At 45.2% G+C, this 16,261-nt stretch overlaps 1 protein-coding gene across 1 annotated transcript in view; it reads left to right on the top strand.

Moving 5' to 3' along the window:
- The window catches only part of PRPF6 (pre-mRNA processing factor 6), a 45,245-nt gene that overhangs the window by 17,016 nt on the left and 11,968 nt on the right, over positions 1–16,261 (top strand). Inside the window, exons 8-17 of the mRNA XM_038749985.1 lie at positions 392–548; positions 1,968–2,130; positions 5,099–5,217; positions 6,074–6,292; positions 7,459–7,581; positions 8,564–8,685; positions 10,857–10,995; positions 12,956–13,075; positions 13,616–13,792; positions 15,448–15,581. Coding sequence (XP_038605913.1) covers positions 392–548; positions 1,968–2,130; positions 5,099–5,217; positions 6,074–6,292; positions 7,459–7,581; positions 8,564–8,685; positions 10,857–10,995; positions 12,956–13,075; positions 13,616–13,792; positions 15,448–15,581 — 1,473 coding nt within the window. The remainder of the gene's footprint in view (positions 1–391; positions 549–1,967; positions 2,131–5,098; positions 5,218–6,073; positions 6,293–7,458; positions 7,582–8,563; positions 8,686–10,856; positions 10,996–12,955; positions 13,076–13,615; positions 13,793–15,447; positions 15,582–16,261) is intronic.

Here is a 16,261-nt window from a genome sequence, read left to right as displayed (position 1 = left end):
TTTATAGGAGACCCGAGGGTCTTGTATTTTTCAGTAGGATCTGTCTTTGCTTCAGTAAACATCTGTGTGAAGTGTCTTGAAATTCAGCTGGTTCAGAACTCTTCAGCATCTTCACTCCTCTTAATCTCTTTTAAAGGCAGAGAGCCCTTTACCCTGTGGACAGACTTTCTTTCCAGCTCTCCTCCCTGTATTGGGGGTGTGAGGTCTGGGTACTTGGCAGAATGGTATCTGGATTGGTCATTGTTTATTAATGGAGTGGTCTGACGGGTGTTAAAATATCTTTGTGTGGGTATTTAAAAATATTTTGGCACGATGGGGTGGAGTAGTGCTGCTAATTTGTGTGGTCTCTGATACCGTGAAAGGTTTAGCGGTTTCCATTTTGCCCCATCAGTGACATCAAAAAAGCCCGTTTACTCCTGAAGTCTGTGCGAGAAACTAATCCTCATCACCCTCCTGCCTGGATCGCTTCAGCCCGCTTAGAAGAAGTCACTGGAAAATTACAAGTAGCTCGAAACCTCATTATGAAGGGGACAGAGATGTGTCCCAAGGTAAGACTTTTTGAGGCGCGTTTTCCCTGCTTTTAAGGACTGCTCATTGCCACTGAAAAGTCCCAATTTGCCATCCTGCTGTCAGTAGAGACTGGTGGGGATATCTGATTTTCACTGTGATAGGACTAAGATGAATGCCACCCAGGGAGATGCTTTAAAGATGGGAAAAGTGCAGCAGAAAAGCAAATTTGTAACAACAACAAAGGGAAATAGGGGATGAGAGAAAGTAGACAGGCATTTTTTTTTTTTGCCTGCTTTCCACTGGGTGTGATTACTTGAAATACCCAATCTTAACTTTGTTTTCTGACTTGTCGCTTTATCAGTCAATGGGAATTAGTCCCATTGCTCCTTCTTTAAGCTGTGATAACTGGAAGAGACAAGTCAGTCAACTCCCTCTGGGCCCAGTATAAAGAGAACTTGAAACTAAAGTTCTGCTTCTTACCAGCATTTTGAGTGGGCGGCAGAAAAGGTGGGGTGATGAGAAAATGACTCCTAAAATGAACGAAGAGGGCAATTCATAATTTTCTTTGAGAGGGAGTCCAAAGAAAGGGATTGGGATGATGCAATTGAAGATCTGTGCATCATGCTTGCAGACACTAACGTGGTAGCTAGGAAGAAAATAAAATTCAAAGTGAACTCGATAAATTGGAAATTTAATTCTTATAAAGACAAAAACACTTAATAAGAAGAAATACAAGGCAGTTCACTTTGGGATAAAAGCCAAGCAACACAAATAGATGTTTTTCTGTTAAGCCCTAGTGCAGGAAAGACTCAAACACAAGCCTAATTGGGCAGAAATGTAATATTAGCATGTGCTAAGAATATGATTGACAAGAGTTGGGAAGCAATCTTTCTTGCCGTATTATTCAGTGATGAGAACTATATTATTGTGTCCAAATGTGTCCTCTCGCATTAAAAAGGTGGAAATGAAGCTGAGGTCAGGGAAGTGATAAAAATTATCAACAGAATAGAAGTTAAGGTCTCTGAGGTGAGGTTAGGGAAATTGGGGGTGATTCACCATGGAGAGAAGAAAAGAGGTGATTGAATAACTATCTTCAAGGTTTTTCTAAGGGGCAGTTACTAACCGTTTGTTCTGGGGAACGAAGAAGTGGGAAAGATTCTGTTGGGCCGTAAGAGAACCTCTTAACTTCGCTGTTAATAAAATACCAGAATAGGCTACTGAGAGAGGTAATGGGGTTTCCATTCTTGGATCTCTCTGAAAAGTCAAAAGTTGTCTTTCTGGGTGATAAAAACATTCACTGCCTCAGAAGCAGAGAGAGACTGTCTTTCTGTGGTTCTCTGAAGCCTGCCCTCAGTCTTTCTTGGAGAGAGTTGTCCATGTTAATTCCCAGGCTACCCCCACCGATTTCACTCTCTGGTTTGCAAGTACACAGAGTGATTTAATTTCTTTGCTCGCAGAGTGAAGATGTCTGGTTAGAAGCTGCCCGATTACAGCCCGGTGACACAGCGAAGGCCGTGGTGGCCCAAGCAGTCCGCCACCTCCCCCAGTCCGTCCGGATCTACATCCGAGCAGCCGAGCTAGAAACAGACATTCGAGCGAAGAAGCGGGTTTTGAGGAAAGGTGAGCCCCTCTCCTTGGTGGAATGTGGATGAGTGAGTCCGTTAGCCTTCCTGAAAAGCAACTACTACATGTCCTCAAAGAGCAAGCCTAGGAATGTGTCTGTTGTTATAGTGTACTCTCCCAAGCCCTTAGTAAGCACAGTAAGCACCCAGTAAATACAATTGAATGAATGAACTATTTTTCTTTTTCTGATGCTTCCAGCTCTTGCCAACCCAATGAGGTGCTGGCACGACCTGGCTCTCCTATCCCCCTTTCTGAAAGGAGGAGGGGGGAATATGTATTTCCTGGCCTCCCTGATAGCAGAAAAGACGGCATAAGCCACACCATCTGTGTGGGTGAGATTCTCCAGAGTTTGAATCCTGCGCCTCCGATCTTGGAGCTTTATTATTCCTCGTATTATGTTAGTGTTCCAGTTCTGTTTAGCCCCAGCATCTCCTCGTAAAACTAGCGAGGCGAAAGGCACTGCATTTGGTTCAGAAACGGAAAAAAATTATCCGAGAGATATCAGCAGCCACTCAGGCTGCTATCAAGATGGCTGCAGCAGAGCGGGACAGAGGGCGGCCGGCCTGGACTGCTTTATTTCTTGCTTTGGGTGGGATCCAAGGTTGGGTTTGTTATCAGTTGGCAATGTGAGGAAATCCATTTCTCTCGTATCGTGGAAGAAAATAGTTTGCATGTCAGGGCAGCTGATGGAGCTTTTGTTTTTGTTTTATGATCTTTTTTATATTTTTATTATCAATCAACAAATGCCGTTGATTGCGCCGTTTTCTTTAAAGTAGTTCCATGCAAGGGAGAATACCAGAGCAGAGAAGCCCTTTTTGAACTTTGTGCCTGGAAGTTTACTGAGTAATTGATAAACAGATGTTAGTTGCAAGGCTATTTCAGATTTAATTGTGAGAATGTTCTTCACAGCCAAGGCCTAGTAGCCCAGGTGTAGTAAAATATATTTTTGGTAGAAATGAAATTGTGAATCGAAGGGCAAAGGATTGATGTGTTTTCTGGTAATAGTTTGTGTAAGCTTAAGGGAGTTTTTCATGCCGTTTCTGTTCTCCACCATATTGCTGTTAATGTCATGCTGATTTTAAGACTTTCTGCTGCAGAACGCATTGGTAGACTGACAGCCAGAGGTGTTCAGATGAATAACCTTTTGAAAACAGACCCCTTACTAAATTCAGTTTCTGACTATTTTCTCGCCCCTCCTGGTAAATGCCAGATGAAATCTGCTTCTCGTGTGATCTGTGCTCCCCCGTTCTCCTTGGCTCAGTGTGTGTTTGTGTGTGTGCATTCATGTGTGTCTTGCTTTGCTGAAGTCTAGTTGCATTTCTGTAATCTAGCCTGTCCACTGGAGGGTTTTGTGCCAATGTCTTGGCGTGAAGGCCACAGGCTGAGAGCTAGCATCTGTCTTGGGTTGCGACTGCTTATCTTTGCAACCAGAAAAACAGTTTATGGATGAGTAACACATAAAGCTATTAGAGATTCTCATTATTCATTTAGGAAAGCGCTACAGAAATCTTCTGCAGCTATGAATTTGGGTAATTAATGTCAGGGTGGCCATTTCCTCAGTTGTTGGACTTTTGACTGTGTTTCATTGTTTCCATCCATAAGGGGGAATGAAACTGCCATGGTGGCATAATCTTTGACTGTTTGTCAGTGTTTGTATAACTACATTTTGGAGCCATCAGGAGGCAAAGAGTAGAGTGGTTCGTTGTTGCCTTGGAAATTTTGGATGGTGCAGCCCAGCAGATCTGCTGACGGCATGTTTTCTTTCTTGGGGAGAAAATGCTTGGCTAAGATTAAACTGAAAACCCCTTGGTGAAATTGAAAGCGTATCGTGTTACTGAAGTGACCCTTAGGCTTCAGTTGCTTGGATCTTAATGTTAGTATTGGCCTGAGATTATTTTTTTTTTATTCTCACGCACTCCTGGTTTTGGATGACGTGATGATAGATTACCTTTGGAAAAGCTAGACCGCTGTCCATTAAGCTGCTGCGAATTGTGGAATGACAACTGTATTATCAGAGGATGATTTTGCTTGAGAAATCTGCTGCAGGTGATGAGTGAGCACACAGATTCCGAGTTCCTTCACTAGAGAGTTGCCTCTTCAAAGTGGGTCCCAGGCCTCTGAGATGGCACATCAACCATGACCTGATGTGAGTTTATGGGGTTGAGTCCTTGAGCAAGATTGTATCAGAAAGGCCTAGCGTTTCAGCCTTACTGAATTTGCCTGTCTGCTCTGGTGTTTGGCTTTATCCCTTGATCTCTGCTCCACTGTTCTTCCCGGGCTCCACTCGCTGAAGATGTGGGTGTGATTATGAGAAGAAGGCCACAGTTGGGGATGATAGCTTGGATTTGCAAAGTATCTCGGAGCTTTACTTAAACCAAATGGAAACTTCGCATACAAGGAAGTAGAGCATTGGCAGTTGCCTCCTCCTCCTTGTCTTGCTCGGTGTAAATATAGCAAATGAAACAATGGACTTGGCTATAGTAAACAGCACCTTCAAAAGTGAGCGGTTGTGTTTGATTTCTACCTAAGTGCCTTGTGTTTTGGCTGGCCCTTATCATCTGTGTAGTAACAGGGAACTGAATACTTTATAACTTCCTTGTCGCTCTGCCCTCAGAAGTGGCTTCAGTTGTCTTTTGAACAGGAAAGAGTTAACACAGAGCCTGCAAACAAGCAACCTTGCTGGGTATAGCGTTTTATTCTTGGATTTTTTTTCTTCCCCTCCAAGGCATTATCTGGCACCACTTCCAAAGCAGGGGGGAAAAAGCCCTCAGGGGCCCTCAGGATGGATGGTTTCTTAACATTTTTAATGGGCAAGACTCTAGACCTGTTCTTTGAATAAATGTCCCCCAGAGGAGAGTCCACTTTATCATATTGGCAACCATGTTCACAACCGACATAAGCTTTCTCCATCCAAATCTTGTATTTTTTTTTTTCCATGACTCTGTTTCTCATCGCTTTTCCCTAGCCCTTGAGCATGTTCCAAACTCAGTGCGCTTGTGGAAGGCAGCGGTGGAGTTAGAGGAGCCAGAAGATGCTAGAATAATGCTGAGTCGAGCTGTGGAATGCTGTCCAACTAGCGTGGAGGTGAGTCGGTGAAGTTACTTCCACTGTACTGCATCAGCCCAGGCTGGGGCTCAGCGAATGGATGGGCCCCGGGTCCGGAAGCCTGGAAACGAGCGATTATGCTGAACTCAGCCCCCGTCCAGGTTCCTTGTGTTTGATCCGAGGATTGAGAGTCAGGGCATTTGGGGTTAATTATTGCACAGCTGCTGGCCAGGGTTGTCAATCACTTGGGTCTTTCCCGAGCTTGGCTCCTATGAAGAAACTGAATTTGTAAACAGAGAGAACAGCCGGCGGGGGGGCACTTTGAGAAGGATTATTGCCACAATGACTAGATTGGATATTTCCGTTTTAATCGTGTTTTTGTCGTTCAGTGTACAGCACGGTTTCCCAGTGGTAGAAGTTGGATAAATCGTTGCTGTGTATGGGAGAGGCAACTTGGATCCAGTACCCCTTCATAAAAGCCTATTAGCTCACCACATTTTAAATGTCTTTTTGTTTCTCGGTGCGTAAAAGTGATGGATTAATTATAACAATAATTGGGTGGGATGCTTAGTGTGTCTTTGCAGATTGTCAACTGGACACTTTACTACTCATTAACTCCGTAATCGCCCTAACAGACCATCTCATCAGCAGAAGGTCACTTCTATAAGGAAGATCAGATAGCTCAGTTCTGTAATTTTTAATAAAGAGATCTGCGGTATAGTTTTAAGGGAGATGCTTGCAACCCAGTTGTATTGTGAGAGAGGTGTGTAAAGTGGTGGTGTCTTCCTCTAGAGTCATGTCTTTTGGCTCATTTGTAGCCTGGGATGGCACTGTGTCCCATGGCAGTGTCTCCCATATTTCTGTTAATCTCAAATTTACTGATTTTTGCCTTCAGCTATGGCTCGCTCTAGCAAGACTGGAGACTTATGAAAATGCCCGTAAGGTCTTGAACAAAGCCCGTGAGAACATCCCCACAGACCGGCACATCTGGATTACTGCTGCCAAGTTGGAGGAAGCCAATGGAAATACTCAGATGGTGGAGAAAATCATTGACAGAGCTATCACATCCCTCAGGGCCAATGGGGTAGAAATCAACAGAGAGCAGTGGATCCAGGTATTCCCCCTCCTCCCCCTTGTAAGTCTTTAAAGATTAGGATCAAGTGAGGTTTTCAGTTTGGAGTCCAAAAGTATACATTGCCTCTGGTCTGTAAGCTCATTGTGGGTAAGGGATAAGTCTGCGGACCATGTTGCATTGTACTCTTCTATGTACAGAGTTCTGCATACAATAAGCTCTCAGTGAATGCCATCGGTGATAAATACTGCTGGTGATGATTGCCTCTCTTTCATTTAAAAGGCCTCTATGTGAATTAAAACTTGCCGTGTTAGAATAATGTTTAGAAAACCTGGTTATTGGTGTAAGCATTAGTTACCTTGGCAAAATTACATAGTGGGGTTTTTTGTGGGGGTTTTTATATGGTATTTAAGTGCTTACTGTATGCTAGGCACTTTGCTAAGAACTGGAGTAGATACAGGTATTCAGATTGGACATAGTTCTTGTCCCACATGGGGCTCACAGCCTTAATACCCATCTTACAGAGGAGGTGACTGATGCACAGAGAAGTTACGTGATTTTCCCAAGGTCACACAGCAGACAAGTGGAACTGAGATTAGAACCTAGGTTCTTCGGATTCCCAGGCCTGTGCTCTATCCATTAGGCGGTACTACCTCCCCTTCATGATGTGGTAATAGTATTTAAGTGCTTATTGTGTGTGGAGCACTGTACTGAGCACTGGACGAGAATACACGTGGCAATTAGACATGTCCCTGTTCCTGTGAAGATGTTCATTTTGTTTTTCTCATGCATCCCTTAGAACATAGGTTCTTGCTTTTTTTCCCCGGTAAATGTCTTTGTTCAAGCATTTTGGAAATGTATTTCTGATCTGTATTACACCCTGGGAACTAGGGGCACTTTGCCAGCCGAACTGAAATTTGAGTTTGTAAAGGGAGATATGGCCTCTGGTTTGAAAAGATAGGGAATGTTTAGGCTTCACCCTACAAAATATCTGATCGGGTTTGCAAGTACCAGAATTAAAGAAACTGGATTGGCCTGCTGACTTAGGGTGGAGGAGAAAGAAAAGCAAGGCAGAGCGTTGGACATGGGGAATGCTTTGCTTAGTTTTAGTTTCCAAGGTTTGTTGCCCTAACTCAGGGATGTGCTAGTTGTTGTGTGCTCTGTCCCCAAGCACAAGCCCTACCCATTTGGTGTTGAATTGCCTACAGGATGCCGAGGAATGTGATAAAGCTGGGAGTGTAGCCACTTGCCAGGCTGTCATGCGAGCTGTGATTGGTATTGGAATTGAGGAAGAAGATCGAAAGCACACCTGGATGGAAGATGCAGACAGTGTAAGTCTGGCATTATTTTTTTTTGTAGTTTTTATTTATTTTTGGAGTGGGAACAGACTAGACATAGGAGCTGAAGAATCCATAAACCTATCCCCTCACCACCCCCAATTCCCAATTTCTGAAAGTGGAGGCCACAGTCCAACATCTTGGGCATATTGCAGTGCCCTTACAAAGCCATGGGATTAAAACATACTTGCCGTGGTTAAAACATACTTGCCAGAGTCAAGTGTGAGAGCCATCAGTAAGTTATGGCTGAACCAGGAGGGAGATGGTACCCAATTTTGAGTCACCTTGAACTTTGATACAGAGAACATACCAAGCTTTCCTTGTGTGCCAGCACAGACAGCCCTTACCACTTCTACCTTGCTCTGCACACAAAGCATCTTAATTGGTGGGTTACTTCAGATGATTCAAGGTTTAGCCTTTAAGAGGGAGCATCAACCTCAGCTGAGCCGGGAAAGGATGGGGAGCAAATTTTGGCTAATGTGGTTTGGGTTAATGGAGTTGCACTGATTTTGTGATTGTCATTTGACATTAACTGCATTCTGTATCTCGGGAATGGCAAATGAAGGCTAGCTTTTCCAAGATTTGGGTGCACAAGTCTTATCTGAACGTTAATTGTGGGGGGTTTGAATTCCAACAGTCCCTGCGTGCAGCCTGATGGGGGAGGATGGGCCCAGGCCTATGTCCTTCACCCGAGCAGACACTCGAGTTTCAGTTTTAACATTTCTAACAGGCAAAAACCAGCCACAACCAAAACACCTCACCATTTCCCTATTTGGGGTTTCAGTATTTATTCAACAGTTTCTTTTTTCTAGATTACACCATTTAATTGGAATCAACCAATTTTATGTAATCCCTTGTCAGTATTATTCCTCTGGGATCCCACAAGGTTGTGGAGAGATGATTTGTTCCATCTGCTCCCACTGGACTTCATTTTGACAGCAGAAAGCAATCTGTTTCTCCCTTCGACCTTTTCTAGTGTGTTGCCCACAATGCCCTGGAGTGTGCTCGAGCCATTTATGCCTATGCCCTGCAAGTCTTCCCCAGTAAGAAGAGCGTTTGGCTCCGTGCAGCCTATTTTGAAAAAAACCACGGTACCAGGTACGTTGCAATGGATTTTTCAGGGAAGGGAGGTGGAGGGAGGTCCTCCTGGGGGTTGTAAACACGGAAGAGTACCCTTAAACTCTGAATTGCAGCTTGATGTAAAAAAAAAAAAAATGCCCCATAGATTTAAGGAGCCCCAGAGAGGACCCAGTAGCACTGTGCTGGTGATCGGGTGTAGTAGAGTGACCTTTCAGTTCAAAGATGATGCTGTCAGTGGGGAGACTTCATCCTCAAATGTGAGTGTCTGAGAGAGAGAGACCAGATGAAAGAACAGGTAGAGATGAGCCAAGTATTTCATAGTGTTTTGTCTGCGGTGGAGATGAGCAAAGTATTTCATGGTGTTTTGTCTGCAGTCATTTGTATTCATCTCTTCTGGCTTGCTGGCATTATCCCCATTTTATGGATGCGGGAACGGGGGCACAGACTGAGAATGATCCTTACCCCGAAAATCAAACGGGAAGGTGGTGGCAGGACCAGGATTAGAACTCTCCGTAGGAGAATGTGCAGTCTGTAGCCTCGCTGACTGAGCCATTTGTATCTCGAGGTGGTGGACAAAATGCTTGATAAGGAAAGGATCATGACAAACTGCCCGGGTCAGGGGTGATGCTTGCTACGCTGGGGTTATGAGAACAAGGGTGCTTAGAGTCATAGCTTGGGAATCAGGCTCTTAGCAGTGTGGGAGGAAGTCTCTTTCGGGGTTAGGGTCACCTGTTTTTCATTTAAACTGTTCTGGCCATGGCTTTTGGCCAACTTATGTGCTCTAGGAGGTCGTTGATAGTTTTTTCAAATTGTCTCTAATTGAAAAAATATTGTGCTTTTATTGGATGCAAACTCTGATCAAATTAAATTGTGTTGCAATTTCTTTCTTTAAATGCTTATGCCCCCTGGGTGTTAACACAGACGCACATACATTATTGCTAATGTTACTTTAATACTTTGTATGATGTATGACTGACATTTACTGCAGGGACAAGCTCAAATCATACTGAATTCCTAACTGGCGTAATTTTAAACTAATGTCCAGTATAAAGGTTCTGTAGACAATTATGCTTTTCCACCCTTCTGTTATAGCTAGATAATTAACCTTTTTTTAGGTACTTCCCCCCTGCACCCAGTCAAATCCCTACCACATCCTTATTTTATTTTGAGGGTTTGAACTTTTGGCTCCCTCTTCCCTGCTACCTCGGCCGTGTGTCATCTTAAGGGTGTCAGATAAGAAAGGGTGCAGTGAAGTGATCTGGTTCCACCCTATGGGACATTTGCATGTGTCTTAAATCCTATTTGGCTTATTAGTAAGGAAGCAAGGGGATGAATAGGAGTCTTGGGTGTGGATGCTTCCAGAGATGCTGGTTAGGATTATAACCGTGGACTCATCTTTGCACAACACCGGTCCCATCATTTTGCCCTCGAAAAGTTTGTCTGGGGGCACGTCAGACTGTTGGATGAAGCATGCACTGTTGACATCTGAGCCCTTTGGCAGTTTGGCATGTGAACACAATCTGAGAGCTGTCCAGTTTTTAATGAGGTAGTGGAACATTGCATCTCTGTTCGCCACCCACCTGCATTTTTAGTTATTCTGCACCATCACAGGACACCTAATACTGTAGAAGTCCTGGATCCTGATTCTAAGCAGGGAATTGCCCTTGCAAACTCATTTGCCCAAAAGGAGTTTTTTTCCTCTCAAGTAATAGTGGGTTTTTCTGTTTGCTTTGTTTTTAAATCTTTAAAACCTCTCTTTCCTGAGAGAAGAATAGACCCAGGACAATAATCTTTATCAGTGGGGTCTTGGCTGTTTTCAGTGATTAAAGCCGAAAAGGCCTCCCTTGCCCCCATCTCCAGGCAGGGTTATTGCTCCTGTAAACAGCACCTTTCCAAGATACCCAAGTTATAAATGGGGTCTCTTCAGCAGATGCCTTTATCATAAGGTGGTATCTAAACAATGAGGTGCTTTGTAGAGTCTTTTTCAGAAGTTGATTTTAGGACCCAAAGAGGAAAAAAAAAGATTTCCCGGCACCCTCCCCATTGTAAACCTTGATGAATCATTGAATTGCTCCGGACTTTGCCACCGTATTTATAGCATCAGGTGATAGTGGAAGTTGGCTGTGTTGTGTGCTGAGATTTATGGCTGTGGCTCTGAGTGATGCAGCTTCTACCTGTTGTTGTTCTAGGGAATCATTGGAAGCCCTGTTACAGAGAGCGGTGGCTCACTGTCCCAAAGCTGAAGTCCTTTGGCTCATGGGGGCCAAGTCAAAGTGGCTAGCCGGTGATGTGCCGGCTGCGAGAAGCATTCTGGCCCTGGCTTTTCAGGTGTGTACATGTAGTCGTTCCTTTTATACCACTGTGAGAAGTGGAGCTTCCAGAGTCTTGAGAGAACTGGGGTCTGGGGTTGTTCAGCAGAGCTGTCCTGAAGGCATTGTACTTTAGTCGCTTTGCTCAGCCTGGTGAAGCTTAGGTCAACATCAATCTTATCTCGTTTTTACCTAGAAAATTGAAGGGGCTGGGTGGAGTGATGTCTTTCATATGAGGGTGAAAAAATTCAAGCATCACGAGGCTGAGGAAATGGGAAAGGCATTGGAAGATCTGGTTCCTCTTTGGCGGCTGTCTTGACGGCTCAACAAAAATGATAAAACATCTTACGTTCTGCAGGCTAGGAATTCAGTCACCTTGTTGTTCCCACAATTTTAGGTTTGTGTTCGTAGCTGAGGATGGTAGATGGGACAACTCAGCTTGTCCCCTAGATTCTCTTCACCCTGAAAAGGCCAAAATATGAACATATTGGGTGGCTGGCCCAGCGGAGTAGATGAGACCAAAGTCACACCATGCTTCCCGCCCACAAAGAACGGCAAATATATAAACACTACCTTTCCAACCATACTACTTTAGATTATAAAGTGAAGTAGTTTCAGGACTTGCTGAAAAGATTGCCATATTTTTGTTTTGGCAGAAGGGGAAAGGCAGCCCATTTCTGATGGACTAGCTCTTCAGGGGTGAGGCTTTGCCTCCTGTGCTCCTGAAAAAAGCTGGAAGAACCATCTTAGTTTCCCCAGTGGCACCTGGGATGACTGGCAGCCTGGTTTTAAGTTTTCTTGGGTTCTGAACACAACTCCAAGAGTGTGCACTGCACTTCATTACTGTTATCCTCTGCAAATCATTGAGTAATATTACTGTATCGTAATTCCCCCGATTAATCCAGTTATTACACATTGCAACAATACAAAGCTTAGCCAAAAACCTGTTAACAATCAGATATCCAGAAGTACTGCCCAGTGAGTTGTTGCCTACGAATAATGTATTCCCAGGAACCTTAACTAGTTGATAAGCAACCACCCCAGTCACCAAAATCTTTGCCTGTCTTCTAATGTCTCCACAGTTGCTTCACAACAAATTCTTCAGGTATTATCCCTGCAATTGCCAGGTTCTCTTACCTTTTGATTGAGCTGGATTTCCCCGTGACATGTGGCAGTCCTTCAGCCGATCAGTTAGCCCGTGCTTCATGTAACGCTCGGAACATGTAAAATCCCATGGAGAGTTGGAGCTGCGTTGTTATTACTATATCACCTGCCTCTGTTTCTGCCAGTGTGTGACTTATTAGGTCACCATGTCTTGCTCTGGGCACCCTCTGAAGAGGAGTCCAGGGAAAAATAGGCCAGGCTGGACTATTGACAAGGGTGTTATCTGGCCCAGACATTTGCGCCTTATGTACAGACTATGACTAGAGTAGGACCCTGCCACTTGCAGGAGACGGTAACACTCACATTAAAGATGACTGAAGACAGGGGTCACCATACCTAAATATTAAAAGAACTACTACCAATAGAACTGTCTGGGCTTCCTTCTGAAATCTCACTATTTATGACACGGATGAGTTCAAGGGCCACTGGTAGCCTACACTCTGGATTTGAAGGGCCTTGCTTAGGACGGGCATCTTATTCCAAAACTTAAACACTTGCTTTGAAATGCCCTCAATCTTTGATTTGTGTGTCTTGGCCTCCTCCCTATTCCCTTCCCTAGCCTCAGGCTTGGCTGTGCTACCCCCAGAATGAGAAGGGGTCTTTGTCATCTTTACCGCCAGCATAGCCTCGGGTGTCTCTGAAAACCCTTGAAAAGCTTGGACTGAAAATATCCCGGAGGGAATGAGAGGTCCCGGTTTCATGAAGCCGTTTTTGCTTAATTGAAGTCCAGTTCTTGCATTGTTGTTGTTGTTGTTTGTTTTGAACCAGGAAAAGGCTAAATGTGTTATTGATGACTTGTCTGTCTTTTCTCATAGGCCAATCCCAACAGTGAGGAGATCTGGTTGGCTGCCGTGAAGCTGGAATCTGAAAATAACGAGTACGAGCGGGCCAGGAGATTGTTGGCTAAGGCTAGAAGCAGTGCGCCTACAGCCCGGGTAAGGAAAGACTGGGGGAGAGGGTTTGAGCTTATCGCCTTTTGAATGACTACCGGCTTGCGATGAGAGCCTGCGGAAGCCCTTTCTCTTGCATGAATGCTTGTGGTGGTAGGATGGTTCTTAGTTTTCTGAAAAGTGAATTGATTTGAAAAGCAAGTGGGCATTAGCGCGAGGAAACATATGGTGTTTTCGAACATGGCCACTCTGATCTGGCTTCTAGGAAGGGGCCTTGTCCTTAAGAAGGAGTAAACACTGTGCTAATAGTGACAGGCCCCACCAACCAAAAGGTTATGTTGTCCAACTTGTCATTTTGCGCAATACCTTTCTGCAGAAAACTAAGTGGAGTGGTGACCTCTTTACCGTTCAGTTTGAAGTAGGATTCCTTTTATTCTGATTTCTAGTGTTTGCCCAACTGGTGGCATTATTAGCCCTAAAATGCAGGTCCTTGGGGTCAGAAAGGCTCTTCCAGTATGTGTGGGGAGCTGTATAGTGGTTTATGGCCACAAGTGATAAAGCATGTTCTTTCTGCCCTTTGGCCAGGTGTTCATGAAGTCTGTGAAACTGGAGTGGGTGCTTGGGAACATTGCTGCCGCTCAGGAACTCTGCGAAGAAGCCTTGAAGCACTATGAAGACTTCCCCAAACTGTGGATGATGAAAGGACAGATTGAGGAGCAGGAGGAGTTGATTGAGAAGGCCCGGGAAGCCTATAATCAAGGGGTATGAGACTAGATTCAACTGGTCCTTAGGTTCCCCCCTCCCCCATTTTATAGTACTTGTTAAGTGCTTATTATTATTTTGTTGAAGACATATTAAGTGTTCTGAGTGCTGGGGCAGATAGCAGATACCAGTTAATTAAATTGGACACAGTCCACATGGTGCTCAGTCTAAGCGGAAGGAAGAACTGGCAATGAATCTTGATTTTGCAGGTGAGGAAACCAAGGCACAGAGAAGTTAAGTGACTTGCCCAAGATCACAGAGCAGACAAGTGGCCTGAGCCAGGATTAGGACCCAGATCTCTGGCTTCCAGGCCCGGGCTCTTTCAATTACGCCACACAGCTTCCCTCTTTGTGATGCTTAACTGGGGTCTGTTATGGCCTAAGTCAGATCTGTAGAGTCCCTAATTCTATCTTTTCTGAATTGCTGGACCTAGTATTGGTTTTTACCTGGGCCAATATACACATGTTAGGGGATTTAGTGTACTAATGTTTAAACCCAGTGTTCCTATTTTGTTTCTGTGACTTTTCAGTAGGTGCGCTGTAAGAATTCCAAGCCCCGTCCTCCCAGTGCCTTGGTAGCCACTTCTGGGTGTCTGCTAGGCTCTGGCGGAGCATGAACTCTTTCAGCTCACCAGGAGACTGTCACTAGTACGTCACTGCAGTGTATGGAGATTGTGAGCAGCAGTAGTGCTCTAACAGCCTCCCTAGAGGTCTGGAAAAATTGAAGCCTCCTCCCAAAGTACCTAATTTACTATCAAGGCAGAACTCTGAATAGAGTCCTAGGTGCGCCATTCCGTTTGTGAGGCAGCTGGGCACAGAGTGAGGGTGACAGGGCAAAGCCGGGGAAAGCATCTCCAAGGAAAGCATAGCTGTTGCCGTGAGGCATTCATCAAACATTCAAGTGCTGTTTGAGTCACTCAGACTCAAGGACTTGGCTGTGCATCAGCGAGCCTCAAAGCTCCTTTAAAGAAGAAACTGAGAAATGTTTCCGGGCAGGAGAAAAACCGGTGGGGTCTGAGAGGAAAACCTGATACAGCTTCTATCATGCCAGAAAAATGCAGTATTCAGGAGCATGTCTATTCGTATGCCCTGGGAATGGCTTCTGGCCTGTCGAAAGAAGCTTGCCTCTGGGAAGGGGAATCTGCAGGTGTGAAGAGTGGAGCATTTGAGTTCAACCGACTTGTACTTCCCAAGCGCTTAGTACAGTGCTCTGTAAACAGTAAGTGCTCAATAAACACGATTGAATGAACCGGAAATAAGCACTGACTCGGCTAAGATAGGCTCCCTGCCTCAGTTTCTCTCTGGTAGGCAAAGTGCTCTGTGAAAACATAAAGCTGAATTAGGAGGTGCTAAGAATGACGCTTTGTCCATAACCTGGTTTTCTGTTCTCTGTTTTACATGCAAGATTAATGTTTTCCATTGAATTTCTGGGAGTGTGTAGAGTAATTGAACTCCCCTTCTCAGGCCCTTTTGATTCTGAACAGGGCAAAGAGAGAAATTTTTAGAAAGTAGGAGAAAGTGTGTAACTATATTTGCGAGAGTTTTTTGTTTGGGGCTGTAGACTCCCTCTCACTTCTGTAACCCAGTTTCTAAACATGGATGACCATAACTGCCGCTGTTTTTTTCTTTTCATCCCCCTTTTCTTCTCGAAAACAGTTGAAGAAGTGTCCCCATTCCACACCCCTGTGGCTTTTACTTTCCAGACTGGAGGAGAAGGTTGGACAGCTGACCAGAGCAAGAGCCATCTTAGAGAAGTCTCGTTTGAAGAATCCCAAGAACCCAGATTTGTGGTGAGTAGAGATGGAACGAGGGCAGGGCGAGTGGATGCAGGTGAGGAGGGAACAGAAAAGGAGCCACCCTTCCCTACCTTTCCTGCCTGGCCCAGGGTCACCTCTGCTCACCGAGTCTTTCCTCCCCCTGGGGATGCCGGGGAAGCCGAGGGGGGAAAACTCTGGATTCAGGATCCATTCCTTTGTCTTGGGAACAGCCCCCAGGGTCATGTCCCTAAGCCAGCCACGGCCTGCGGTTAGGGCAGTTGGTTTGGCCGAGCAGCACGTACAGCAGCAAGGAGGTCAAGTATGGGACAGAGTCAGGGCCGTGCCAATTGCCCAAGATGTGGGCCCCAGATGCCCCTTCTTGAGCCCTGGGGTGGAACAGAGACCCATACACCGTCCTCACCTCTCACTTCCCCTCCTGTCTCCCTGTGTTAGCCCTGTGAGATCAGGGCCATCTGGGGCAGGGGCTTGTGTTTGGAGGGGGCTGCATTGGGCTGCACCTCTGCCGTGTTCATCCCGTGGGAGCCGTGCACAGGAGAGGGGAGGATAATCCTTCCACCAAGGTGCAGTTGACCCTCGGTGAAATGTAACCCAGAGGGGGCAAGTCTGAATTCCAGCTGTCGTTGGCTCACGCTTGAAGGTGCCTAGGTGAGAGTTCACCTCAACTGCTGCTGTCCAAAACAAGGGCCGATGTC

This window comes from Tachyglossus aculeatus, chromosome 8, assembly GCF_015852505.1.
Source record: "Tachyglossus aculeatus isolate mTacAcu1 chromosome 8, mTacAcu1.pri, whole genome shotgun sequence".
Lineage (NCBI taxonomy): Eukaryota > Metazoa > Chordata > Mammalia > Monotremata > Tachyglossidae > Tachyglossus > Tachyglossus aculeatus.
This window is presented reverse-complemented; position numbering and strand designations above follow the sequence as displayed.